The sequence below is a fragment of the Ctenopharyngodon idella genome, chromosome 3 (genome assembly GCF_019924925.1).
Source record: "Ctenopharyngodon idella isolate HZGC_01 chromosome 3, HZGC01, whole genome shotgun sequence".
In the NCBI taxonomy this organism is placed as follows: domain Eukaryota; kingdom Metazoa; phylum Chordata; class Actinopteri; order Cypriniformes; family Xenocyprididae; genus Ctenopharyngodon; species Ctenopharyngodon idella.
Window position 1 is genome coordinate 43,406,734 of NC_067222.1, and position 27,559 is coordinate 43,434,292.

A 27,559-nucleotide genomic window follows, 5' to 3' on the forward strand; every position below is an offset into this window, starting at 1 on the left:
GGTGTAAAATCTTTGATAGTGTGATTCAGCCCCTTGCGCTGTATGGAAGTGAGGTTTTGGGGTCCACTCAGTGATCAGAGCTACAATAGATGAGACAGACATCCAACAGAAGCCCTACACAGAATTCTGCAAAATGATTCTAAAACTACAAAGAAGGACACCCAATAATGCATGTCAGGCCAATTCCCATTGATTATTAATATGTAAAAAAGATCCCTCAAATTATGTATACTATGCTTCTGAATTGTATTATTTACAGTCATGCCAATGAAGCAATTTAGACAGACGATAGATAGATACAGACAGATAAATAGACTGATAGATAGATAGAAAGCATTAGATAGATAGAGATAGACAGACAGATAAGAGGATGGTTGTGGTCACCTTATGCATGAGCTCCTCATTGTATGTGAGGGTGAGTGTGCTGGTGAAGAGAGTCTGTCCCTCCTCTGTGTCTGTGTCCACTGGAGAGGAGCCGTATGCACTGTCAGAAGCGGGCTCTCCCTGCTCAACTGTCTCCAGGTCTGAGGTGTTCTCCATCATCAACTCCATGTGTGAGGAGCTTCTCAGCAGCAGATTTTTGACAGTCATTTTCCTCACTCACTCGTCTCAGCAATGACACAGCTTCTCTGATCTTGTCCTGTCTCTGTTGTGTGACTCATGCCAGAGATTCTTATAACCTGACGAAGTTAAGGCTGATAAATATTTAACAGCAGTGCTTCCTGTGGCGTGCAGCACAGGACATGTTCATGACTATTGCGGTGTACACAGCTGTGCTCACTGTGACAAAACATTCCGGGTCATTCCTACCGTGTAGAACCTTTTGAACAAGGAAGCTTTTAAAAATGAATATGCTTGTGCCGTACATGCTCTGCTCAAACTCAGACACTTAAAATTATTCAGTACAATTTGATTATTAACAATGGAAATGCAGGTTACATAAACTTGAATTTCATTGTGACATTAAACTTTGCCAGACAACAAATAAACAAGACTTGACTGACTTGATTTCACATCTTTATTGTGCCATCATGTGTCATCTGTTGCTGCCCATCAGCCCTAAAATAAGGCTCTGGTTCAATGTGTCCCGAACTTTCAGTTTAGGACTGGTTTTTGCACCTCACAGAAACCCAGTGAGACTGATGATGATGATGATGAAGGTAAAACAAAAACTGAAGCAGCATTCTCAAACTCTCACTGACAGGTTAAAATATGACTTTAAATACAAAAATAGCTTTCATTCATTCTTTACATCCTCATTCCACTTGTTTCTTTTGATACCACAAAAGCTTCACACGAAGCATGTACATGAAGAGAAAAAGGACACTTTGAACCTAACACAACAAAGAAAAGAGTTTTTTTTTGATCAGTAAATCAAAACCTGAAACAACCCCTTTGAAACACGGGGCACTTAAAATCCGCCGTCAACGAAGCATGATATTTGTCAAATAAAAGCAGCATGTCGCCCAAGACACATTTGTTTTAACTTAAGTTTCTTAGTGATGTGTCTTCATTGGAAGGCGAGCAAGCAAAATAGCACACATAACAAGAAATGGACAAATGTGTGGTTAAAAAAAAAAAAAAAAAAATGACAACCAGCTATGACACATTTAAATGGAAATGGATCTTTTCCAATCCCAACTGAATTTTGTTATTTAAAGGGACAGATCTCCCAATTCTGCCATCATTTACTCAGCCTCATTTTCCAAACCGAAAGACTTTCTTCTGTGGAGCGCAATAAGGAAGCTGATGTGTTACATCCTGGTGCTGTCAGGCTTCAAAAAAGACAAAGACCCCATACAGTTCATATGACTCGTGCACTGTATTTCAAATCTTCAGAAGTCATAGCTTTGTGCGAGACTGAAATTTAAAGGGATAGTTCATCCAAAAATGAAAATTCAGGCCTCATGTTATTCCAAAGATTTTCATTCATCTTTGAAACACAGAAGAAGATATTTTTAATGAAACCTCCATTAAAAAGTCCATTCATCCAAAATTTGAAAAAGCATGAAAAAGGAGCATGAAAACGGTCTTCAAAGTTACAAAGCAGGAGTTATTCTCTATATTTGTAAACACTGTTTCTGAACTCCCTAAAACACCTCCATTGTAGTCTTGAGTTTTCTTCTGGGAACAAACACGTCACAATATTCCTCATTTACATAATTCCCACCCAAAGCATATGCAAAATAAATGGGCGGGGCCTGGTCGAGTTTGTTAATAGTTTGTTGAAACTCACGGTTATGGTAAGGGGCGGGACATTTCAGAAACACACCTGAAGCAGTTGACCAATCACAGCACACTGATCCAGCCGACCAAATCAGAGCACATTGCTCTTTTCAGAAGGAGGGGCTTCATAGAGACAGAAACTAAACAGAGCAATACTGACAGACTGGGAAGACATGAGCTGCAACAATGTCAAATATCGGAAAAATTGTGGGGTTTTTTTTAACATTCAAGCATGAAATCCTAAGGCATCTTTACACAGAAAAAGCGGCACAGAAACCAACTCTGAAGCAGCATAAAATCACAAAAATGTGCATTTACACAGACTGTTTAATGCTTCTCTGAAGCGGCATAAATGCATTTACACAGGAATTAAAATCGCAGGAAACAATGCTTTGAACATAACTATTTTAAAACTACAGTTTTAACAAAATGAATTTAAAAATAATGAAATAAACTATTAAATAAAATAAAAATTAAATTTAAAAAAATTAGGAAATTTTAAATTAATTTACTCTGCATGCTATAGCTATCTCACGATTTGATGTTTGTCATACTTCTGTGGTACTGATAGTTATTTTCTATTTCTTAATAAAAATCGTTACAAATGGAACAAATGCTACAAAGATATTATTCATTTATTACACGGGGTAGATCACCACAGGATTAAAAGAGGTCGAACCTTTTCTTTTATTTTTTTTCCCAAAGAGCCAAAAACAACGAATGATGCTAGCGTTTGCGTGTGTCAGGCAGGACAGCAGATGTCACCAGACCGTCGTGTGTGGGTGAAATATCGTCCTCAGGGAGATGATTTTTGGAATATAACAATGCACAATCACAGTGACGCCAATTGTGTTAAGCATTTACCTCATCTGAGAGAAATGCAGCAGCGCGTTGATCTGACAGTCTCTTCATAGGAAGATTACAAACGGCGAAAGCCAATTGATGACACACGACGATTCTCTGCTGTTATTTTGGTGGTTTGCTTCACGATGTGAGTACAGGACTCTTTTACTTCACTGCCCCTTGTTGGTAGACATTTTTTTTATTATTTACCCTATATGTTTCGTCTCCTGCTTCTTGAATCTCGCGCCGCCTGAGCTGACTGGAATGTTTTTGGTTGTCATGACAATGACGCAGTTTAGGGCGGCTATATTTCGCGTTCATTTACACTGAACCAGAACAGTACCAGAGTCGCCTTTGATACTAGGGCCTGAGGTGGGTCAGACCCGGCGTATTTGAGGTCTGCTTTAATGCGGCATTGCGTCTTTACACTGAATTTTGAGCAGACACAGACTCGCTTTAGAGCAGCCTTAAATCGGCTGTGTAAAGATGCCTCTATATTCTAGTAGTGTTTCAAAGATGAACGAAGGTCTTATGGGTTTGAAATGACATGAAGGTGAGTAAAATTGACAGAATTTTCATTTTTTGGTGAGTTAACCAGTTTATAAGTCTTCTCCGTCAAAACCAAAATTAAATCTTGCATTTGTGTAGGTTCTCATCACTTAGCACATCAAGATGTTTTGCACCAGGTTTGACATTGACTGTTGGGTTTCCATCCAACCATTTTAATTCAAATTTTGAAAACTTCAATGGAAACGGGTGGTGTGTGGAAAAAAAAACTCAGAGTTTATGGTTATAGTTGCATTTTCAGATATGTGAATTTTGCTGGGTTTCCATCCAGTGACACCAAATGCCATTGGTTCACGCGTCACCTAACTAAACGTAATGCGGTAGTTTTGAATGTGTACAAGTGCAAATGCAATTTTGTAGATATTGAGGAAAGGGAGATTTTCCTCAAGACTTGAAATATAGCACACGAGTCATTTTTTGCTCATTCAACAATGTGAACATTATTTGTAAGGTCTTCTTTTATGATCCACAGAAGAAAGTAGATTGACATTTTCTGGGTACAAAACAGCAGCTAGTGTAACTTAAGTCTCAAGCTCTTTGTCGTTCTACACCAATTGCAGTTCAAGAAATAAAGTGAAAATGTATTCGTAGTTAAGAACCAAACTGGTGGAAGACCAGAATTAAGTGTGAAATACTGTAACAAGACCAGTGAGTGACAGATCACAGACTGATCTTCAGCAGGGTCAGTTCAGGCAGTCTCAAATAATTATATCCACATCCTCGTACTTCGCAATCTGTGTGCCGCTGAGCAAACTTTGCAGTAACGGACGAAGCAAGTCCTCCAGATGAGGTGTTTTTCAACTCAAAGGACATTCACCACGAAGACAAAGTCACAGTATTACAAAACTCAGATTCTTGTTTCCTGAAAGACGGCTTTCGTTAGTGTTTGTTTTGTTGCTGTATATGATGATTCCATGCAATGCTGCATCTCCGAGCAGCATCTAAAACACGTTAAGTGAGTAGATGCATCGATCCGTTGGCAGAAATTCATGACGATTCTACAAGCTCCGCCTCCTCTGTTGAGATTTAGCCAATCAGAAGGGAGCTCCGCCTTACAGTAAAGTGCACTTCTTCAATCTGCTTCTGAAGTTTGGATATTGATGCTTCAAAATAAGCATAGCGATACAGCCAGAGGATTCCAGCAACTTACCTCCAACAGCTTCAAATACGAATTTTGGCCACTGTTTTAAAGAGGAAAATAATGTGCACAGTTTTTTTTCTTCTTGTAAAAAAAAAAAAAAAGAAAAGTAGTAAAATTGTTGAGATTTGGGTCTTTGTATCATAAACCCACAACGTAAACTATGTGCTAATAAGACTCCGAACCTTGTAACAACGTATTTAGGTGACATCTGAACATTGATTTATAAAAGCAAGACTCATACATGTCCACATCTGGCAGTCTTCTTGTGCAAATTTAAACGTTTCTTTCGTAGATTCACCCTTAACCAGTTGCCCTCAACAGAAGGTGCCTCAACTAGTAATGGGATGGTCTCAGAGACCACGACTCGTAAACATCACTCTTGTGGACTGTTCTTCAGGGCCTTCGCCGCTCTGCTCCACTTTTTCGAGTTTGTAAGGCTACCTAATGCGACCGTTACTTTTGACTGGCCCCAGTTCTGATTTGGGGTCAGGAGACAAGGAGCTCCAAGTGGTCTTGGTGCAGAGTCCAATGGAGGGACAGGTGGAGGTCTGCTCAGAACAAATATCTCCAGTGACCCAGAAAGCACCCATGGAGTTGTCAACCCAGGCCTCCAGCGGCTTACCCACCAGGGAGGTCTTCTTCTGGGCCTCCTGCAGGGCGGGCTCGCTGGGCGGCAGCTTCAACACATGGCCGAGCTGCTGGAAGCTTTGCTCCAAGTACACATTACCTGGAGGACCTGCATGTACCCAGCCATGGTCTTCTGAAGGGGAAGGATAAGGTAGGGTAGGGTAAGGTAAGGGATATGGAAGGGAAGGGAAGGGAAGGGAAGAGAAGGGAGGTGAAGGGAAGTACATAGTCAGAGAGACAGATAAAGGTCAGTAGACTATGAATATTTATATTTCAGAATAAAATAGGAAACAATAACCTTGATCATACTCGAGATATATGTAAACGTACCGTTATACCCCTAATATTTATGTATTTATTCTACAACTTCATATATAATTACAGGAACCAACAACAGTCTTTGTTAGCAAGTAGGTTCAAAATATTTGATGCAAGTAGAATACAGTAAAACAGTTGTTTTAAATGGTAATTATATTTCACATTAATGTCTCTCTCACCTGTGCGCAAGGGCTCACGTCCCTTGAAGGCCAGAGGCATGACCAGAAAGCGAGCTTCTGCTACACGTTCCCATAACCGCAGCACACGCACCGTCCACACTCCAGGCCTGAGGGGGCGCTGAAGAGGTGGCTTGTATTGCGTGAACTCTGCCTCAACGTCTATGCTGATGTCATAGGAGGCTGCTACTATGTGTGCTGGATCAATCCACACTATAGTGGCTGTCAGGTTGGGCCCACGAGCCCACTTCTGAACTGCCACCGGCTCGTCTAGAGGTCCCATCACACTACCAAAGTTACGGAAGATTCGCTCCTTTGGGTCCCACTCAGTTCCGACCTAGTACAAAACAGCATGAACAAAAACAGTGAAAAATAAGAACTACAGAATAAATTAAAGAATGCTACAGAAATAGTTGCGAACAGTCTGTCAAATTGACTTTGACAAAGTTAGCATGAAATGGAATTTTTAATCAAAATGTCATAATAAAAATCTTTCATTAAATGACAGACTTCTTTCTGGTGACATAAGCAGGACTTCTCCAATTATTTAGTCCACTTAAACCTGCCCCTTTCTTAGAACTGACCACAAGCTCACATTCAGATCTTCTCGATAATCTGTTTTACTACAGTGTAACAATACAGAAGAAATGATCTGTTGCTACTTCTGTTACATTCCGTTACAATACCGACTTTGAAGTATGACAAATCCTGTACATTGCGTATCCCTGTTCCTCTCACCTCAAGGTGTTTGAGGCGCTCAAACTCATGAAGGTTGTGTTCCAGCTGCAGTGTTGCTTGAGGAACAGCCCACACCTCCAGAATCTCACGGGACCTGGTCACCACATTCTGCACCTCCTGCCTGACCAGGTAACCCTGGAATCGGTCATCATAAAAATACAGGTGCACCGAGACAGGGTAGCCAATGGGTTCAAACCTGTGGGTAAAAAACAATAAATTACTTTTGGATGGATGGATGGAATGGATAAAATGGATGGATGGGGATGGATTACATTGGGATGGATTGAATGGATGGATGGGGATGGATTACACTGGGATGGATTAAATGGATGGGATGGATGGATGGATGGATGAATGGATTGAATGGATGGGATATATTTGATTACATTGGGATGGATGGGGATGGATTGAAGGATTGGGATGGATTGGATTACATTGGGATGAATGGATAGATGGATGGATTGGGACTGACTGCATGGATGGATGGGGATGGATGGATTAGGATTAATTGAATGGATGGGATTACATTGGGATGGCTTGGATTACATTGGGATGGATGGATGGACTGGACGGATTGGATGACTGAACTGGATTAGACTGGATTGGACTGGAATGGATGGACTAAATTGGATTGGACTGTCACCTGCAGGCCTCAGAACTGCTTTGAGTGGTCTCCTGCCTATGGAGGCCCAGTCTAAAGAAGGAGGAGTATGCCGTGAGGGCCACATCATTGAGGGATGAGACCCCATCAGCCTGCTCAAACAGGCTCTCCCAGTATGCTTTTAGCGCCACCGTGCCAGGTGGGTACTGCCCATATAGATGATTGTCCAGGATGTCAATAGCCTCCTGATTCACAGTGGATTCAAACTTACGGGCGAAGAACGTAGGCCGTGTTAGTTGCTGTTGTGGGAGAAAAGAGGGGTTGAGGTGGTGCCAAATGGTGCCAAAGGACAAATTGCTAAGAAAGACACTGGATCTCATTCACTAATAACTGTGGATTATTCGTAACTTCTCACAAAAAAATTCTCCTTAATTCACAACACATGCACACACACAAATTAATTTGTTCTTAAATTTGTTCTAATAATAAATTTAGAGTTTTCAAACACAAGATTGCGCCTACATTCGCTTAGTGAACAAAACCCATTGTGATCCTTTAATAATTGTGTGGCTCCTGACTTAATATATCTGAAGGGATGACTTAACAGTTCACGTACCTGTATTCTGATGAGGTCTGAGGGTTTGAAGTCATTTGGTGAACAGCCACACCAGTCCACTATGTGCTTATACTGGCACTTGCAGCCCAACTTCCGGTTCCAGTTGGTCACACGCAGGTTATTGTCTACCAAAGTATCACACATGTGGCTGTTTCCCAGCACTGTGTGAAAGAAAGACTGAAAACCAGACAGAGAGGAATCATATAATATACCCTCAGGGACACGGCGCTTAATGTTTACTGCTCACTGCTGTGCCAATTAAATAAAATTAACTAACATGGAGTATCACATCAACATACTTATGAATTTATGATTCAGATTTAATACACAACAATAACAGTGGCCAGATGTGCAGGATATGATGCAACCTGCTTCTTTAAAAGGGTCATATCACCATTTTGTGAATAAAAAAGCCTGTTTTTGGTACTGTACCTTTAAGATTTTTTTTTAATGTAAATTACTTTTCATGACAATGTGCATAAAAGTCCTAAAAATAGTCTTCGTTTTCTTTATATTAAGAATTTGTTTTTACTATGTACTGAAAAGTTTGATATCCCCACCCCCCCCCACCCCACCCACTGTGTCACATTTACGACCAGAAGTTGTAAATGTGTCCAAAGGCAGTACCTCAGCAGGCAGAAGAGCGTAGGTGTAAAACTGCTTAAGCCCCGTCACCAGCTCATCCTGCGAGTTTACCACATACTCCACAAACTTCCGTGTGAGGGAGAACCAGTCCGAGCCTCCTGACACCTCCAGCCCCTCAGGGATGCTGCGCTCGCCCAGACGCCACATGTGGTTGTCACATTCGTGGAACAGGCGGTCTAAACCCTGCTTCTTAATGAACCTGCGTGACAGGAGAGAGCAGGATGTTGACTGATGTCATGATAAACACTGTCACGGCTAGTTAGGCTGCATTATTTATGCGAGTAAGGCATGTCAAAAGTGTCATGATGGTATAAATATCCTGAAATCATAATGAATGACAACAGAAGTCTCATTAAAAGTCTAAAATTCATGAGTAAAAGAAAAAAAAAAAAACTTTATAAAGTAGTCTGGCGCAGACTTTTATTACCATTTCTCAGGATATATGATTGCTTCTATTCTGACCTCCAAATCCAAGTCAGTGTCATAAGATCAACACACAAACCCATAAACAGGAAATTAATGTCACAGAGGACCCTTGTAGAATAGTGTGTAAAGGATCAGTAAGTAAGTTATTCTTTTAAGCATAGAAAGGTTTCAGATTTTGAAAGTTTCAAAGTTCACAAAATTTGAAAGTTGAGACTTTATTTTACAGTAGTCAACATTTGAAGTGGATCAAAACCTTTCATCAAAGTTGTCCTAAAACCTTCTTCTTAGGACAACTTAGTTCTTAGGACAACTTTGGTTAACTTTTTTGATCCACTTCAAATGTTAACTACTATATATGAAAAGTAACAAAGCAAAAAGCTTATGGCAGGAGTGTTATGAATGTTTAGTGAAGTTTTGTTCACGTATCAACAGAAAACAGCACAGACAAAAAGATCGATTTTGAGATTTAAGAATCAATCAGTATCAATTAAAATCGAGAAATCAACACTGTCAACCCAGCCCTAGACTCCACACAGCTGACATGTTTAACTGTTGTAGCTCATTCACATTTTGTGCATGAAATAGATGGTAAACAGTCAAAATGGACCATCGGAAATGTCACTGTTTCGGTCAATGATTTCGGCCCTTCAAAGACAAAAAAATAATAAAATAAAAATAATTGTTAGCTAAAATTTTGGCAAAGACTATAGAATAACACAAGATGCATCACTCATATTGTTTTAAATGGGAGGAAGTGCAACGTGCAATATGGCGAAATAAGTCCCGCCTTCTAAATAAGTCATCGCGTCACTGCAGCGGCCGTTAGACGCGCCGGCTCCTATAGAAACAGTCAGACGCGCGCCTCCAAAATAAGGCACAAGAGACACGCCTGAAAAATACCGTTTTTTGTCATGATTCGAGCGTTTAGAAACAATATTTATGAGACAGTTGTTGTCAGATTTCATTGGTGATTTCAAATATGAAATGTAATCGAAAGCTTCGCAAACAGCTTTAGAGAATTTGATGTTTCCCTATTCAAAGAGCTGCACTTGCATTCCCGAGAAGCGTTTCAAAGATGGCCGCTGAGTGAAATGACTTCTCTTAAAGGGACTTTGATTTTGGTGCTTCCCTAATTTTCGACATGATCCTTAAGAAATCATTCTAATATGCTGATTTGCTGCTCAAGAAACATTTCTTAATAAGTACAAGAGTAGGTAAGTTTGATTCATTCTATGAAGCAATTCAAACTGTCCTTGTCAATGAACTCTGATCCCAAAAATTTGAATTCACATAATCCCCACCCACAAACATAGTAGATCATCTGTGGTGCATTCTAGAGCCTCACTAGATATGGACAGTATCAGAACTACCTGGAGGGAGTAACCTCAGAGTTTAATCTAAAATGAGTTTACCTTGCGTTCTCTCTGCCATGAGACTTCAGGAAGTTCTTGTCACGGTTCTGGGAGAGAAAAGCCACAAGCTCATCGTTGGTCCTGTTTTAGACCGATAGTGAGAGAGGAGAAAAGAGATAAAAATGAGGGATTATGTCAGAAGCCCAGCGCTCACTGCAGGGTGGCGTGGGTGAAGTCTTCATCTGCAAGGAATTAGCTGCTGCTGACAGGATTTGCTCAGTATCAACGTCTACATGTACATCAGGCAACGCAACACCGATTTAGCTTATTTAGCTCACTTTAAAAAAACAACAAAAAAAACAGCATCAACAGCTGGAGGGATTGTGAAAGTGTAAAACTCTTGCAGTCCACAAAGCTTAAGCTACTTCCTATGCCTTCCCTTTTCAACTTACGGAAAAAGTGTAACTGACGCGACGCCAGTTTACACTTTCTTCGTAACTTGAATACGAAAGGCGGTATGGCGGAAGCTAGATATTTTACTTCATAACTTAAATATGGATTTTTTTTTTTTTTTTTTTTTTACACAAACGCATCGCTTCATTTCAGAAGGCCTTTATTAACCCCCCCGGAGCCGTGAGGAGTGCACGTTTATGATGGATGGATGTGGATGTATGCACTTTCTTCAGCTCATACTAGTGACCCCCATTCACTGCCATTATAAAGCTCGGATGCGTCAGGATATTTATTAATATATAACAATCTCCGATTGTTTTCATCAGAAAGAAGAAAGTCATATACACCTAGGATGGCTTTTGGGTGAGTAAAGCTTGAGCTAATTTTCATTAGAAAATGAACTAATCCTTTAATATGCATTTGGGAACACAATGCGTGTTAGTTTCTCTTTATTTACACACTCACATAATTCCAAACATTTTTGTGGACAGAAGTTTACAGCACTTCAGCAGTATTCCACCACAGTAAAAGCTTGAGGATTTTAAATGTTTACAGCTTGAGGGTTTGAACTTTTGAAAGGGAAGAATTTAAACGAATAGTTCACCCAAAAATGAAATTTCTGTCATCATTTACTCACCCTCAAGTTGTTCCAAACCAATATGAATTTCTTTGTTCTGCTGTACATTACGGAAGATATTTGGAAAAATGTTCATAACCAAGCAAATCTCAACCCCCATTGACTATCATAGTAATTTTTTTCCTACTATGATAGTCAAAGGGGGTCGAGATTTCATTTCATTTGGGTGAACTATTCCTTTAAATTCTTCCCTTTCAAAAGTTCAAACCCTCAAGCTGTAAACATTTAAAATCCTCAAGCTTTTACTGTGGTGGAATACTGCTAAAGTGCTGTAAATTTCTGTCCACAAAAATGTTTGGAATTATGCGAATGTGTAAATAAAGAGAAACTAGCACACATTGTGTTCCCAAATGCATATTAAAGGATTAGTTCATTTTCTAATGAAAATTAGCTCAAGCTTTACTCACCCAAAAGCCATCCTAGGTGTATATGACTTTCTTCTTTCTGATTAATAATTTATTTAAAATATTTTTTAAATAATAAAAAAACACAAAGAAATATATATTATCTGTTTACTTGCATGTCATGTGACCATAAACCATCATCAGAGAACCATGAACATCCGAACGCATCGTTAAATTATTGAAATCTTAACCTAAAATTTTACTTTCAAGGGGTTCGGCTGACAAAAATGTTTGGGAAATCCTGGACTAGTTGATAAGTGTGGTCAACTAGACCACACTTATCAGCTGTTAATAGGTATTAACAGCTGCACAAACAGTGTTTTCAACCACACAGTATCTTTATTTCTGTGTTAAAAATATTCAAATTGTCACAGAAGTACTGAGATAAAAGTTTATAGTTCAGATATAAACACTAATGTCTATGTTATCGATCAAAATAGAGCATATCAGCTTTTGAAAGAAACTTGAACGCGCTGAAAATGACCCATTAATCGATTACATTGTTTCACCACCAGGTGGCAACAAGTGAGTGTTAAAAAATGTATTTGACGTTGAATCTTCATTCAACAGATTCTTTCAAATAAACTGATTCATCCAGTAATGAAACAAGAGTATGGGCGTGTCATTGAATCATACATCCAAACAGATTTTTTTTTTTTTTTTAAATAATTAATTCAAATATATTTAAAATTTTAAAAAAGACTGCAGCAATTAATATTTTGTCAGAACCTCTAGTAAATTACGTTATTTCATTTAGTTGACATTCAGAATTGTGATCTCGGTTTGAAACAAAAAAAATAATAATAATAATTCTCAATTTATCCAGAATTGTGCAGCTCTAAGTGTCTTTAACACTTATATTTTATATGAAGATTAAATAAATAAGAAAGATTTGTTTACATTTTATTTAGCTTTAATTAAAAATGCATTGATTAAATTCAAACATTTTTTTCTACTAAAATGTTTTCAATAATTATCGATACCGATCAATATGAAACATTATATCGTGATAATTTCTTTAGCTGTATCGCCCAGCCCTAATCCACGTATCTATTTATTACCATTCCCTATCCGGCGATCATTCTGTAACGTGACATGAAAACTCTTGTTTTACCCTCCTCCTCCCCAGCTCCATCTGCATAGATCTGCTAGGAGAATTTCCTAGCAGCAGCATGTTTCCTTATTATGCATGTTGTTTTAATTAAGCTGAACAAATGTATTTGCTCAGCAGTAGCACAGCAGGTCTCATTTGCCAAAATCAAGCATATGTATAATCCACGCCCCAAAAAATGCTGGTTAGAAATCACTCAGAGAGTTGTCAAGACCTAAGGCAGGGCTGCCCAATCCTGTTCCTGGAGATCTATTTACCTGCAGAGTTCAGATCCAACTCTGATCCAACACACCTGTCTCTAATTATTAAGTGTTCCTCAAGATCTTAATTAGCTGCTTCATAAGTGTTTGATCAGGATTGGAGCTGAACTTTGCAGGAAGGTAGATCTCTAAGAACAGGATTGGGCACCCCTGATCTAAGGCAATGCTGACCTGGTGGGGAAGTCGGTGGCACTGAGGTTGATGAAGAAGTCCCACTTCCAGTCCAACATGGACAGCAGGTCATGCATGCTGCGCAGGTAGGCCTTCAGCAGACTGGCCCCGCCCCAGATGGTGACCATGCGCCAGGGCGTGGCTCTCACATTGGGGTAGCGCTCCGCCATCTGCAGAACTTCCCGATGCATGTAGTTTGAACGCTGTAAGGGACAATATAACAGTCTTCAATCATAGTCACTGATCTTGAAGATGAGTATATGATGAACATTTTTGGGTGAACAATTTCTTTAATATTTCAAGCATGTTACTGCAGTAGTGCAGTTTTAGCTGTCATAACTCTTCTGCTGCTAAGAGAGGGATGGTTTCTTGTCAGGAATTTACTTTAGCTCTGAAGAACTTTACTTTTAAGAAGCTAAAACCTAAAATAACTTCAAATGAAACACTAGAATCAAACGAGACAGGCATGTAGAGAGGAAGAGACAGGGCAGATGTTATGCCAAATCGTATCAAGGTGTGAGAGAAGTGTTCCTCCAGTAACAGACCCGGTTTACCACAAGTCCTGACAAACCCCAGCTCTACACACACATCTTTGTTCTCCACCATGTGAGCTGATGGCCTCTGAGTATCTCTAACACTCAAGTTTCAATCCAGAATCAAACCCACAAGGATGTCTTTAAGGACACTAAAGCTTTTGGCTTGGAGACGTCCATTTGATGTTTTTAGGAGGGTCAAAGTGGCTTTCTGAATTCCACCAGAGACTGCTTGAAAAGGCAGTTTGGACTATGGATTGTATGAACTCTGGTGTGGTTTGCTGTTGGTGTGAATCTAGTAATGAAAAATTAAAAATCAAAAATCGTGGACCAGCAGAGCCAATTCTCATTTTAAAAAGCATTTGTGTGAAATACTAATTGTACTATTGTTACATTTTTTTAATAAATGATTACACAACCTCTCTTAAGTTGGTGTTAATTCACAGTAACATACAGGCTCCAATCATTTTAAAATGTTAAAATATTGTTTAAAATTACAGACAGGAAAAAAGTGTAAAAGAAACTCAACAAGAGATCTTGCTTTTCTGACAAAAACGCAAACACAAATATTTATTCTGTGTTTGAACTGTCACAAATTATGTCTGCACAAATAGGAAAAGCAAATGTAAACTCATTTTGCCATTTGAATTTTGACTGCAACATGTTTCCTGGAGTTTTCAGTCTGCTTGTCAAATGTAATCATGTTTTTTTCGGTGAGATATCACCATCAGCCAAAATTAATTACATTTTATTAAATCCAGATAATATATGCACACTGATTTTTCTTCAATTCTCTGCCATTTGATCCAATGAATTTCACATTTTCAGTCAAGATTTTCTTTCAGCAAATGAAATTTTGGAACAGTCCTATATGAAACCCAATCTTCCTAACTTGAGGAAACAAACTGCTATTTGCTTGCATAATAAGTATTTAAACACTCCACAAATTCAATACATCTACTACATTGTACTCACTGATTCTACAAAACAACATACAGCACAAGGCAAGACCAACTCTTATGAGTCAGCTTTTCATTGACTCTTTCAAAAAGATTCATAAACCACTTGAGCTCACAAGTTATTGATTTGAAATGACACAAATTACAGTTGTTCTTGACTTAAAATACAGTCACGTTAGCAAAACCATGTGAACAACTTTAAAACGTTGCAAAATTTGTGTGGGAAAAAACCTTCGCCCTCAAATTCCTAATTTTGTGGATTTCTATGGAAATTTGCTGAACAATGGTAAATGTGACTGCAGCTTTACTCAATGAACCGCAAATCGTTACTTTCGTCATGTTCCACTCAAACCGAAACCCATTTTTTTATATTGTATTTATGGTTCGTGGCTTAATTACACGTACAAATTCTGCGCAAATTTTTGATTTCAATGCCATTTCAATCCTGTTGGGTTCTAACTTACCTTGTCCACATGGATGTAATAAAAGTGGTCTTTGTGATAGATGGCTTTGAGGAGACGTTTCAACTGTCGGACTGCTCGTCCATGAACCACTAGCACAAAAACCACCCTGACTGGGTTCTCCACCTTGGAGAGGTCAGTGTCAGAAAAATCTGCATGCTGGACAGCACTGGAGATCACTAAAGATGGACAGAGAGAAACGAACAAACTCTTCATGTCAATTAACTTTCAAACATGACTGGATGTGGATATGACGGATGAAAGAGAGCAGTTACCATGCTGTGGGCAAAACTGAGGCAGAGACTGAGGCATGAGCTGTCCTGCTTGGTGCTGGCAGACAATGTTGGCGATCTCCTGTCTACACTGCCGTGAACCTGCACGGTGGAGGGCAGACAAGGCGTCCTTGCCTGAGATCTCACATTTGGGCACAAAGTCACTGCTCGGGACTTGAGGAGCACCCTCGACGCTGCCTGGCTCTCCTGGTGCCACTAGATGTATTTTGGCCATTTCCCCTGCCCGAGTCTCGCTGAAGTTACGGCTGCTCGAGGGATCGTAATGGGCAACTTTATCAACTGCCACTCCATCTTCCAGCCTGCCAAGACTCTTGTCCTTCAACGAGGGCTTGCTTCTCCGTCTCGACCCCCTCCTGATGATGGTGGTCACGGCGGGCCGATCCTGACCCTGCCTCCACTGGCCGTGGTTTGCCCCAGACAGGGCGTTTTGCCTGTCAAAGGCCACAGGGTCAATCTTTTGCTCCTGCCCATTGTGGTCGGGCAACTTCGACCGCCTGTGCTTCCGCTGAGAAGGAAACAGAGTAAATAAATCAGAGAAGTGATACTGAATCCCTCCACATCAGCACAAAAGAGAAAACGGGATCAAACTTTATTCTCAAAGGAGCAAATCTGTTTTAGAACAGATGGATGATTCACTCTCCAAGAACAAACTTGCTGACGTTTCGGGGGGCCCAGAGGCACAACATGTTTGCTTTGTTTCTCATTTGTTGTTTCCCTGTCTCTAGTCGTGGCTATTTTTAGCAACGTTTAGTGGCGGGAATCAGAGGAAGCAGAGATTCATAATGAGGATAGTGACTCACAGAAGGAGGTTTGGGTGAGAGCTCGGCCAACGCAGTGCCATTATCTTACAGCACAAACAGCATCTACAGGGGTGCAAAGCTGAATCTGACAAAACCTGCCAAGACCATGTTTTTATATAAAAAAAAACAAAACAAAATTAAAGCTGCAAGCAGCGATGAAAGGGCCCTCGCACCCGGGGCCACCGCCACCTGGTGGCCTTAGGAACAGTGAATAGTGGGTGACATGCATGTAAGCGAGTAAATACAGTTGAAATATGGCAAAGTCATTTCGACTTGCCACACTTCCTGCTGCCAACAGGTGGCACTTTGACAATTACTGAATATTGGCATCTAGATGTCTTCAGGCTAAGACTATTATCAAGTTTGGAGCAGATTGGACATTTTTGCCTGAGTTACAACAACTTCCTGTTTCGTGGCGTTAATCGCAAACATTAGCACTTAGCCAAGTGCTGCATGATTTAACGTGTTTCTAGTATGTTTGGTACTTTATGGCATATTTAAATGTGTTTCTGGGAGTAAATTATTGTGCAAAGCATGCCATTTCTTGTTGTCAGCAGGTGGCGCTATGACTAACTGAATATTGGCATAGAGATGTCTTCAGGCCAGGACTCTTATAAAACATGTGAAGTTTGAGGCAGATCAGACATTGTATGCCTGAGTTACAACAGCTTCCTCCATGGCGAAACATCCGACTTTGTCAGGCCGCCACGGACAAGCCCTTCAACGAAAACTCTAGATCTTTGCAATGTAACATCGCTAAGGCCTTAAGATTAGACTGACCAAATATTATGATGATCTGATTAAATCTCTATGAGGAGTTAATCACAGTGTAAAACATGTCATTTCCTGTTGCCCGCAGGTGGCACTATGACTGTAACTGAATATTGCATTGTAGATGTCTTCAGGTCAGGACTGTAATAAATCATGTGAAGTTTGTGGCAGATCGGACATTGTATGCCGGAGTTACAACAACTTCCTGTTTCATGGCAAAACATCAAATTTTGTCAGGCCGCCACGGACACGCCCTTCAGTGAAAACTCTAGATCTTCGCAAATTTTCAAGATATTTTGAAAATGTTTGCTGCACGGTTAAAAAATATGCTCCACATAAAATTAATATGTAAAACAAAAATTTTGATATTTTTAATGGGTCATAGACACTTATGCATTCTAATTTCATTTAACATTTAACAATCTTGTCAATTAGGAAAAAAAAAAAAAAAAAAAAAAGAAAAGAAATGAACATCCCTAATCCATGCATGAAATAAATGGGTCAATGACGTGAAGGGGCATTTTTTTGTCCAAAGGCCTTAATAATAATAATAAAAAACAAAGATATGACATCTAAAGTATGTAAAGCAGTACAAGTAGATCTCTTTTATTGAAACTAAAAATGTTTAATTATATTTTGCTTCATATAAAAAGGTATTTTAAAGATTTTGAAGTGTCAAAAGGTCATTCGGTTTAACTGTCCAAAGGCCAATACAGCCATTACACGAATTTCATTGATGTCATTTGGAGTAACCAATATAAAGGGACTATTTTGGATCAAGTCATGCGTTCAATATCATGTGACAGGATGTGACATCATTCAGACACCTGCAAAGGACCACATTGTTGTGAAGCAAATTAACTAACTCTGTCTTAACTATTTGAAAAATTCATGTTTTCTCTTGCTCATACGCATGTCCCAAAACATCTGCTATAGATCAAATGCTATAAAACATGGAAAATGTTGTAATATTTTAAAAACTTGTACTAAATATAAAATGTTTTTCTTGTCATTTAGCTAGCTAGTTAACAAGCAAGCCAAGTAGCTAGCTAGCTAGAGATCAGCCTGTTAGCACTGTTTGAAAATATCGTCATTCGGTATAACCAAGAGTGTCGTTTGGTAAAACCGAAATTTTGGTTAAACCGAATGACTTTTTTGGTCACAAATTTTGTCCATCTTGTAAAAAAAAAAAATGACAAAAGCAGTGTTAATTGATTACAAAAACCACAATCACATTGTTAACATTTAATAAAACTTCAAAATTAATTATATCTCCTTTACGTTTTTTTTTACACTTTTAAAAACCTTATTCGTCAATGACCCAAATGTATTAGAAAACGTAACATTTTGCACGTGGGTCATACTTTTCAGGTCGGAAAATACGGAAATCTGTATAAAAAAAAAAAATGAAAACAAAAAACAAAATCACGTCCTTGGTTATACTATTTGTATTAAACATTCTGAAACTAATTGGCTGCAATAGTTTGCATGGTTGCTCGTTCAGAGCAAATACAGAAGACTGCGCTACTAAGATATATTTCAGCACTACTGCCCAGCCCTACTCTCAGACGTAGCAAAAAAGCTCTTGACAGTGTGCTGATGTTTATGTCATTACTATGGCAACAGATGTATACATACTGAACAGATTTCATCACTTACAGAATGACAGTGCGGCCCAATGAGTCCTAAAAGTGTGCAGTGTGAACAAAACCTAAGAGCAGCATGAGAGAATCCTTATCAGCACAGCTGCCGCCAGCACACTTACCTGAGCCACGTGGACAGAGACAGCTCACCCTCTCAATTTGCTCTGACCGCACAAACACAATCCCAAACAATTTCATTATGCTACATGTTTCCTCAGCAATCCCAGATGAACACGTGGCTATACAGATTTGCAATGTTTAACACGAGACAATAAAATAAGATCGGAGCAAGAACGATTTTTACTGCTACAGCCCAAGCGCCATACATCGATTTCGTTTCACTTAAATCCCAGTGGTGCTGGGCGTCTGTCCCAGCACTGATGGAGCTGAAAGCCAAATGAAGAAGCTTTTGACAGAGTTTCTGTAAGATGAACTAAATTTAGCCTCATCATTGGTGGATTCTACATGTCTTCGCTAAATTAAGCTCCTTCAAAATTAAAACAGGCTGGATGCCTACTTTATTCTTATTCAGATAGTGGACTAGTCATAACAACCAAGTCAATTAGGGATGTCAACTGAAACCTAAATGTAAATGTGACAAGCCCTCGATGATAAGAAAAACTGGGCTGCACATAGACAACAGTGGATGAAAAAAGTTACATTGTGCACTTTCCGCAAGAACAACATGGACAAGCGAAATACACTTTGGACTTAAAGGTGCAGTAAGTGATTTATGAGAGAAACTGTTGATATTTGAATTCGACACCCAAACAAACACACCCCTCTCTTCATTGCTCCGCCCCCAAAATAATGAACACGTTATGCAACACAGGCAACGACTAATGGGGCGATTCGCCCGAAACGCTCTATTTGCGCTGCAGGATGTCTATTCGCGTCTTTGCATTGACTTAACATGTAAATCACTCGCGCTTAACACTTCATTCGCATCTGGTGTGAACGCACCATAACAGCTGCCGCATAAGGCAGCTGGAGCACGTATGGATGAATCGGCTGTAATTCAACAGCAACATTTCTTGGTTGTGTTAAACATAGCAAAACGATACGCTTACATAGAGCAGAAACAGAGCAACTTTCGCATCCGTTAAGCTCTTGCCTTATCATAACCCTTCTTTTTCCAGTGATATTCCTCTGACCTTATCCTCTTTAGTAAAATCTCAGCTATCTTTCTTTCTACAGTCTTTCTTCAAATCTCCCTCTTGTTCACTCCCCCTCCTTCCCTTTAATGAGCAGATATGCACACTACTGCTGATTGGCTACAAGAGTGTTGTGGTGCTCAGTCTGATCGGTCCAACTGACCATTTTTTTATTTATTTTTTTTGTCCTATTTACAGACAGGATGTACAAACACAAATTTCTTTTTTCAGCACACACACACATAACATCTAGCAAATATTCACAAAACTGTTATCGGCTTTATGTCAACCATCCAAAAAAATAAATAAATAAATAATCGGTCAACCACTAGCTTCCAATGTTGCAAAAAGAAGAATGTATGTAACAAACAAACTAAAACCATCTAGTCCTGCGTTAAGAATGGCTTGTTAAAAAAAGCTAACCACAACACCGCATGGAATGCCAATGTGGTGCTGGAAGTATGTAATGGGAGAGAGAGAAATAACAACCTATTCCCACCATTTCCTGCTATAGGGTCATTACACAGCAAGTCTGAGTCTATGCCACACATCTGCTGCCCACACAAATAAAAACAATGGATTGTGGGCCAGCATCCCTAGACCAGTGTCAGGCGATACAGCACCAGTGGGCCTCATTATCAGGAACGGTTTGGACTTTCAAGCTCAGTGGTTTCAAAGTGAACCGACAGCTTTGTTTCAAAACATAATGAGTTAGCATAGACTTGTTACCAAAGGTGAAAGCTGTTTCACAAGGACAGCAGCATTGTATGCGTGATCCCAGAATAAACTGCAGTCAGCTCAGTGAAATAAATCCTTAACTGGATGACTGGATGGATGGATGGATGGATGAATTTGACTGACCATTTTACCTATTTTGTAGAGTATTGGGCTGTTAGCTTAAAGGGTTAGTTCACCCAAAAATGAAAATTATGTCATTAATTACTCACCCTCTTGTCGTTTCACACCCGTAAGACCTTTGTTCATCTTCAGAACACAAATTAAGATACTTTTGATAAAATCCGATGGCTCAGTGAGGCCTGCATCGCCAGTAATAACACTCCCTTTTTCATTGCCCATAAAGCTACTAAAAACATATTTAAAACAGTTTATGTGTGTACAGTGGTTCAACTTTAATATTATAAAGCAAGGAGAATACTTTTTGTGCGCCAAAAAAACTAAATAATGAATTTATTCCACAATATCTAGTGATGGGAGATTTCAAAACACTGCTTCATGAAACTTCGAAGCTTTACGAATCATTTGTTTCGAATCAGTGGTTCAGAGCGCCAAAGTCATGTGATTTCAGTAAATGAGGCTTCGTTACGTCATAAGTGTTTTGAAACTTCAATAGTTCACGTGACTCTGGCAGTTTAATACGTGCTCCGAAGATGAACAAAGATGAACAAAGGTCTTACGGAACGATATGAGGGTGAGTAATTAATAACATCATTTTCATTTTTGGGTGAACTAACCCTTTAAGCTTAGCAACAATCTAACATGCTGGAATAGAGAGCTTGTGTTATGTATTTTACACCCAGAAGATTGCACAAGACTTACAGCAGAAAGGGAAACATTAAACAACTTCCTCTCTTAGCTGACAGTCAGATGACAGCTGTCCACACACTGCCTCTCACCAAAGTTTACTTCGTAACCTTAAAAACAACCCACTGGGTGCAACCTACACATGAAGTATAGAGGTTGGAACAAAGAAATGGATCTTATTCAGAGCCTAGAAGCAAATGGCTTGCAAATGACAAATGATCGCATTTTGGTCTGTTAAACAATTCTCAAATGTGCATTCTAATGCCAGTGTGGACAGAACACAAGACTAAAGGCCTGTTTAGACCAAGAATGATAACTATATTAGCGCCCACACCAATGGACAATAATGTTCTGTTTATTATGAGTGCACACTGCAGATTTGTCATCTGCCGCTTTAAATGTTTGAGCTCTTTAAAGGAAGATGGATTCTGATTGCCTGTCAATCAGTGTACTCTGATTCTCAAACAAATGATTCTTATGAGCCGGTGTCATGAGAAATAAATAACTAAAAGAACAGTAAGAACGAGAAATGCTTCATTCCACAACCTATAGCTTTAATTATAAACTAGTATATAAACCATGTCATTTAAAAGACATTAATGGTCATTATAATGCAGTTTAAACAATATAAATCATAACGTGATTTTGCAGGAATTATAATCAGGCGCTAAAAGTACTACCCATTAAAAGTCCGTTGAACTTATGGGATCGCTCCGGGTCCTAAAGGAGACCCGATTCCTGGGGGGACTCGATTTCTCACCACACTGGTTCTTTTTAGCGAATCAAAAGCAGTTATAGAATTAATCTGAATCCCTTACAGAAACGCAAGTAAATATCTTTGTCATATACAGCTGGAAACCCTGTTACTGTGTTATGTTGTATTGTTGTGAGGGTAAGACAGTTAAATCAGTGTAGTTGTTCGAATGACATATAGTTAATTATACATATGAGTTTTGTCAGCAGTATATTTAAAAATGTATTGATGAATGAAATACCACATTTTTATTTGTTTAGCATTTACATTTAATACCCAGAAAAAGCTGTTTGTTGGATTGCATTTCTGTGAAAACTCATTAAAGTCTTTATTTTTGACTGTAATGCCTGTTCTGCTGAAATCTGAAATGATGATCATCATTTGGCAACAGTCTGCTGAGGGTCATAAATGCAATGAAAATGATGAGAAATATTTCTCGAAAGTACTAATAGAGTCATTAAAGGAGCCCTTACGGAACCTGAATTGTTTAAGAGAAATCTGAATCAGAAGCAGAATCGTTAACTTCCTTTAAGCAGCACAGGTCACAGCAACATCACATGACCTGCAGTAATTCATTCTTCCAGTCTTAGAGACCAAAGGCTGCCAAATCAATGGCCTCTTTCATCACACTGAGACTCGCTACAGAGAGAGACAGAGGTCAGAGAAGCCTGTGGATGTGCTGTGGTTGGAATAAGGACAACTTCTTTTGTAGGGATCAGTTAGGACGGTTGACTCGGCATCAAACAATCAGTTAGTCGACTAGTGCGTAAAGGTTCTTCATTACTTTTTAGTGGTGGTGCTATAAAATGGCTGAATATAGAGTCATTCAGAGTGGATTTCAGCATGTTGACGGTCAATAAGTTCACACAAACAGCAATTTGCAAAAACAAAGTGGCAAGAAGTCATTCATTTTTCAGCGACAGTTGAATTTATGTATCAATTTAGGTGATTTATGGCAATTTTAGAGAGCAAAAAAAAAGAAAAGAAAAAAAAGCGTAACATTCTCCAACATTGCCACCAATGTTGATTTTAAAAATTGGTAATTTTACACCTCCGTTTAGAGAAACATGGCAAACGTGCCAACAAAACCAAATTCTACTTGTTTTCATGTATACTAGGTGTACAATGCACATGACAGATTTCATTATCAACATAGGATGCGCATAATTTATGCATTCAACCAGATATTTCTAGCTGTCGTTGCGTTCGAATATGCCTACTATCATACTATATAGTAGAGTTGTAAAGTACCGACTTTTAAATTTTAAAAATGTGATGCTTTGAGCGCTGTTGAGTGGATTCGTAAACACCTCTGATTGGCCACTGTGTTCAGGCACTCATCAGATACGTCTGTGATTGACTACAATGATCAACGCATGGCAGCATTGAAAGCACATGGAAGTGTTTGAATTTGTAAGCGTTTTGAAAGCGGGAGTGTTTGAAAGCAGGCGTCTATCAGAGGACTGGTCCGCGGTAGACGTCTGCTTTTAAATGCTCCCGTGTGTATCTGTGTAAGCACTTGGTGAAGAGCATCATTCTTAACTATTTACAATGTTTTTACAGCGTTGATCATTGTAGCCAATCACAGACATATCCGATGAGCATCACATTTTTAAAATTTTAGTACCAACTAGGTACCGAATTCGGTACTTTTGACAACTCTACTATATAGTATGCGGAAAACAGTACACCAACAGAGTAGTATGTGCGAATTCATAGTGTTCGAAAAGAAAGTGGGCGATACGTACCTGGATGACCTACTACTGATTCTGAAATAAAACATCTGATTGACACTTTACTATCCCATGAGGCAACAGGAGAGGATTTATGAATGGCAGTGAAGCAACGCAAATGGCGCTGGTAGGTCAGGTGACAGTAACAACATGGCGAATGTAGTACGTCTGAAATTCATTTATACTATATAAAACATACTTTTTGTTGCGAAAGTAAGTCTCCAATTAAATGTAGTACCTACTAGTATTGGTCAATACTTTAAAGAAAAAAAAAAAAGGTAACATTACCAGCCATTTTGCAGTACCGGAAATACAGAGTACAGTGTCAAATCTGTAGGCTGATTCCTGCTTAAACAAGGATGACCACTGCCATTAGGACACCTTGGGGCTGAATGGCACATCACACTTGCTGAGCTGTAGACCTTTAAGAGGTTACATTCAAGACTGGCCACCAAAAGGAAAGGCTTCTTTATCAATCAAACATGCACTGTTCCTGAATGAATCAGAAAATATGGACTCGTACTGCAACAGTATGGCTGTAATATCTGCAGTAGTTGTGTCTTGCACCTCCAGGCCCACATGGTAGGTTGCATTCCCATGAGGGCCAATTAGGAGAGAGGCTGCAGGAAAGCATTCACGGCAAAAACATGTGAAACATCCCATGACAGAAACTTTGGGAGCTTCTCAGGGTGGCGGCACTCCATTCATACAGTCCACTATCATCTCAACCACATTTATTTACAATATGGATGCGGACTTGTGAGAATAACTAGTGATAGTCAGTCTTGGGAGAATGAGTTAAAACTGGTAAATTATAAACATTAAGTGTCCTTTACTTTTAACAAATATTAAGTATTACAAATAATCTTTCACATCGAATCTGGTTAAGAGACGGTGTTAAGCAGCACAACTGTTTTCAACATTGCGAATAGTAAAAAAAAAAAAATGTTTCTTGAGCAGCACAACAGCATATTAGAATGATTTCTGCAGGATCATGTAACACTGAAGACTAGAATAATGATGCTGAAAATTCAGCTTTACCACCATATTGAAATAGAAAGACTGTTTTACTTTACTTTTGATCAAATAAATGCAACCTTGGTGAGCGTGAGACTTTCAAAATCATTAAACGGTCTTACTGACCCCAAACATTTGAACGATAGAGTACTTTTTCTGAAAAATACTGAGTTCACTTTAGACTACTGAAGAACTTGTTCACCATTTAGTTTTGCTCAAGACTCTTGATACATTCATTGATCATGTGGGGAATCTATTCGATGCAGGAGGACAGAGAAGTGCAGGTGGAGCAGGAATCCAGACACGACAGCACATTCCTGATACTCGTTACAACTCGTAACCTTTCACAAATGCCTTCACATATTACTCTTGGGCCCCTGAACAGCAGACAGATAATCATTTACTAATTAGTTATTCAGGCTTCTTTTGAGTTTACTTACAGTTACAGTTCATTTATTACAGGATTAGTCATTCTGGACTAACCTGCGTTTAAGTGTTTTGATCAAGAGCACAATGATTATCATTCCTGAATCAACCCTGCTGGGGTTTGATCTGCCTCGGATGTTTAAACACTACACCACATTATTAGCTGCAGTCATCCGAGAACCGCAAAATGCTCACACATGATTCATTTAATTGACAGCAGTTTACCAACCCCGTGTGAAGCAACAGAAATAAAGCACATTGTGATGAAAGAGTAGCGAGAGATGTTTTCTTCCACATTCCAAGTGAAACAGATGATTGAAAAAGAAAAAAAAAAAAGTAAGGCAGGACGTTGGTTCTATGTAGGTCCTATCGGTTGTTGATTGGATTTTGAGATGTGGGCATCGCATTTAAAAGTGGAGACAGGTGTTAACACACTCTCATGCCAATTCATATCCATTTTACGATTTGGCAGCTAATTCATATGAATTCGTACAATCTCATTTGTAGGGTTGTCTAAAGTACTGACTTCGGTACCAAGAGGGGATTCGTAAACACCTCTGATTGGCCATTGAGTTCACGCACTCAACAGATATGTCTCTGATGTCTCCGGCATCTCTTCTCTGATGATGTGTTAACCTGTCACTCACATGAGATCCACCAATAGCAAACCACAGCCATCCAATCAATCCCCCATGGACAAAATCAAGCCCTGCCCTACATTTGTTCTTGTTCGAGAAGCCGTTTCACTTGGACATACGTCACAATAGAGAAGAAAAGACTAAAATTTCCATTTCATGGTGACTTTAAAAATAAAGGTATATTATTGGCATCAATGGGAATCCATGGAATCTTTCCATTCCACAAAATATTCTTTGTGGAAAAAAGTTCTTTAGATTTTCAAAATGTTCTTCAAACTAAGGGGAAAAAAATGGTTCTTTTAAGAACGGTTCACTGAAAGGTTCTTTGGGAAACCAAAAATTGTTCTTCTGTCATCGCTGCAAAACATCCCTTTTGGGACCCTTATTTTTAGGAGCGTAGTCAGCATTTTTGGGCATCATAATCAAAGTCTAGTGAGTGACTTACGGTGCTCAAAAATGCTGTCTAGGTAGGACACTTTCTACTAGTCCTACAAACTACGATGGCCAAAAAGGTTGCAGTTCAATATGTAGGAGGGTCGCTAGATTCTCATACAGTGAAGCCCCAAAATCATGTGTATATGAAGGCAGCTTACTGGAATATAAGACCATGATGCCTAAAATGCGGTCTATGTATGTAGCCCTCTAGGTTTTTAAGACTATGATGACCAAAAATGCTGCCTGCGTAGACAGCTCACTAAGTTTTTACACAGCCATAGAGTTGTTATGGGTGAAGTCAGTCCAGTCATTTAAAACCCGACGCCGGTCAAAACAAACCGCTTTAAATGATCGCATACACAACACTTGATCATAACAACTGCAAATATGTTTCGTATACTACGGGTTTCTCTGGTAATGCAACAAACGTGTTTGTTTACAGAAGACGTCGCTATTATTGGAGTTACAGTTCAGCTAATGGGACTGGACTGACGGCTTTAGCCTAGCTTAGCATGCTATCATAAACCTTCAGATCAAACGGCGTAACTGAGACACGGAGGACAGATTTTCCCGCATTAAACAGCACCTACCTCAGCCTCTCCCTCCTCCAGACTCCGCAGACTCCATACAACCAGCCCCTGGATCAGCAGGATCGTTAAACCGGCCGCGATTGCGAGTTTATAACGTCTAAGAAGCTTCTGCACACGGGTGCTCGCGACCATCTTTCCCCCGTGAATCGTACATAGCAGCGAGTCATGTTAGCCGCGAGTCACGCGCTGGAGGGAGTCGACTCAGTGAATCAGACTTTGAACCGGTCAATGCCCGTTGAGAAAGCGTTGTGGCTCAGAGTCTTTTAACAAAATGATTCTGATTCAACTGAATCAGACTGAGTCTGAATCCATGTTCAGAGAGGACATGACTATGTGGCTGTCTATACTCGTGTGAAAATATAATAATAAAGTATACGATTTACAAATTCACGATGATTGCTTATAAAAATTATTTAACATATACAGTTTTTAATAAATATTTTAATACAGGCCTTTTTCTAATCTTATTCCTAAAATCAGATGTTTAAGTATCAACAT

At 39.3% G+C, this 27,559-nt stretch overlaps 2 protein-coding genes across 4 annotated transcripts in view; both read right to left on the reverse strand.

The window, feature by feature from the left end:
• LOC127508353 (ras-related protein Rab-37) overlaps positions 1 to 640 on the reverse strand; it is a 31,414-nt gene extending 30,774 nt beyond the window's left edge. Inside the window, exon 1 of one of the 2 annotated variants that reach the window (XM_051886192.1) lies at positions 385 to 640. In XM_051886192.1, the coding sequence (XP_051742152.1) occupies positions 385 to 591 (207 nt within the window). In that variant the 5' untranslated portion in view covers positions 592 to 640. The remainder of the gene's footprint in view (positions 1 to 384) is intronic. The other variant, XM_051886190.1, reaches the window with a different exon arrangement.
• Positions 641 to 1,000: 360 nt separating this feature from the next.
• On the reverse strand, positions 1,001 to 27,369 carry xylt2 (xylosyltransferase II). 2 transcript variants are annotated; one of them, XM_051886177.1, is made up of 11 exons: positions 27,062 to 27,369; positions 15,541 to 16,063; positions 15,269 to 15,444; positions 13,313 to 13,515; positions 10,337 to 10,417; positions 8,481 to 8,697; positions 7,854 to 8,030; positions 7,280 to 7,536; positions 6,637 to 6,832; positions 5,902 to 6,235; positions 1,001 to 5,534 (listed from the first exon to the last, which is right to left on the reverse strand). In XM_051886177.1, the coding sequence occupies exons 1-11, from the start codon at positions 27,191 to 27,193 to the stop codon at positions 5,215 to 5,217; spliced, it is 2,616 nt and encodes an 871-aa protein (XP_051742137.1). In that variant the 5' UTR covers positions 27,194 to 27,369; the 3' UTR covers positions 1,001 to 5,214. The 2 variants fall into 2 exon arrangements, with proteins under 2 accessions (XP_051742137.1, XP_051742136.1); XM_051886176.1 differs by having other exon boundaries at positions 1,001 to 5,537.
• Positions 27,370 to 27,559: the final 190 nt, after the last annotated feature.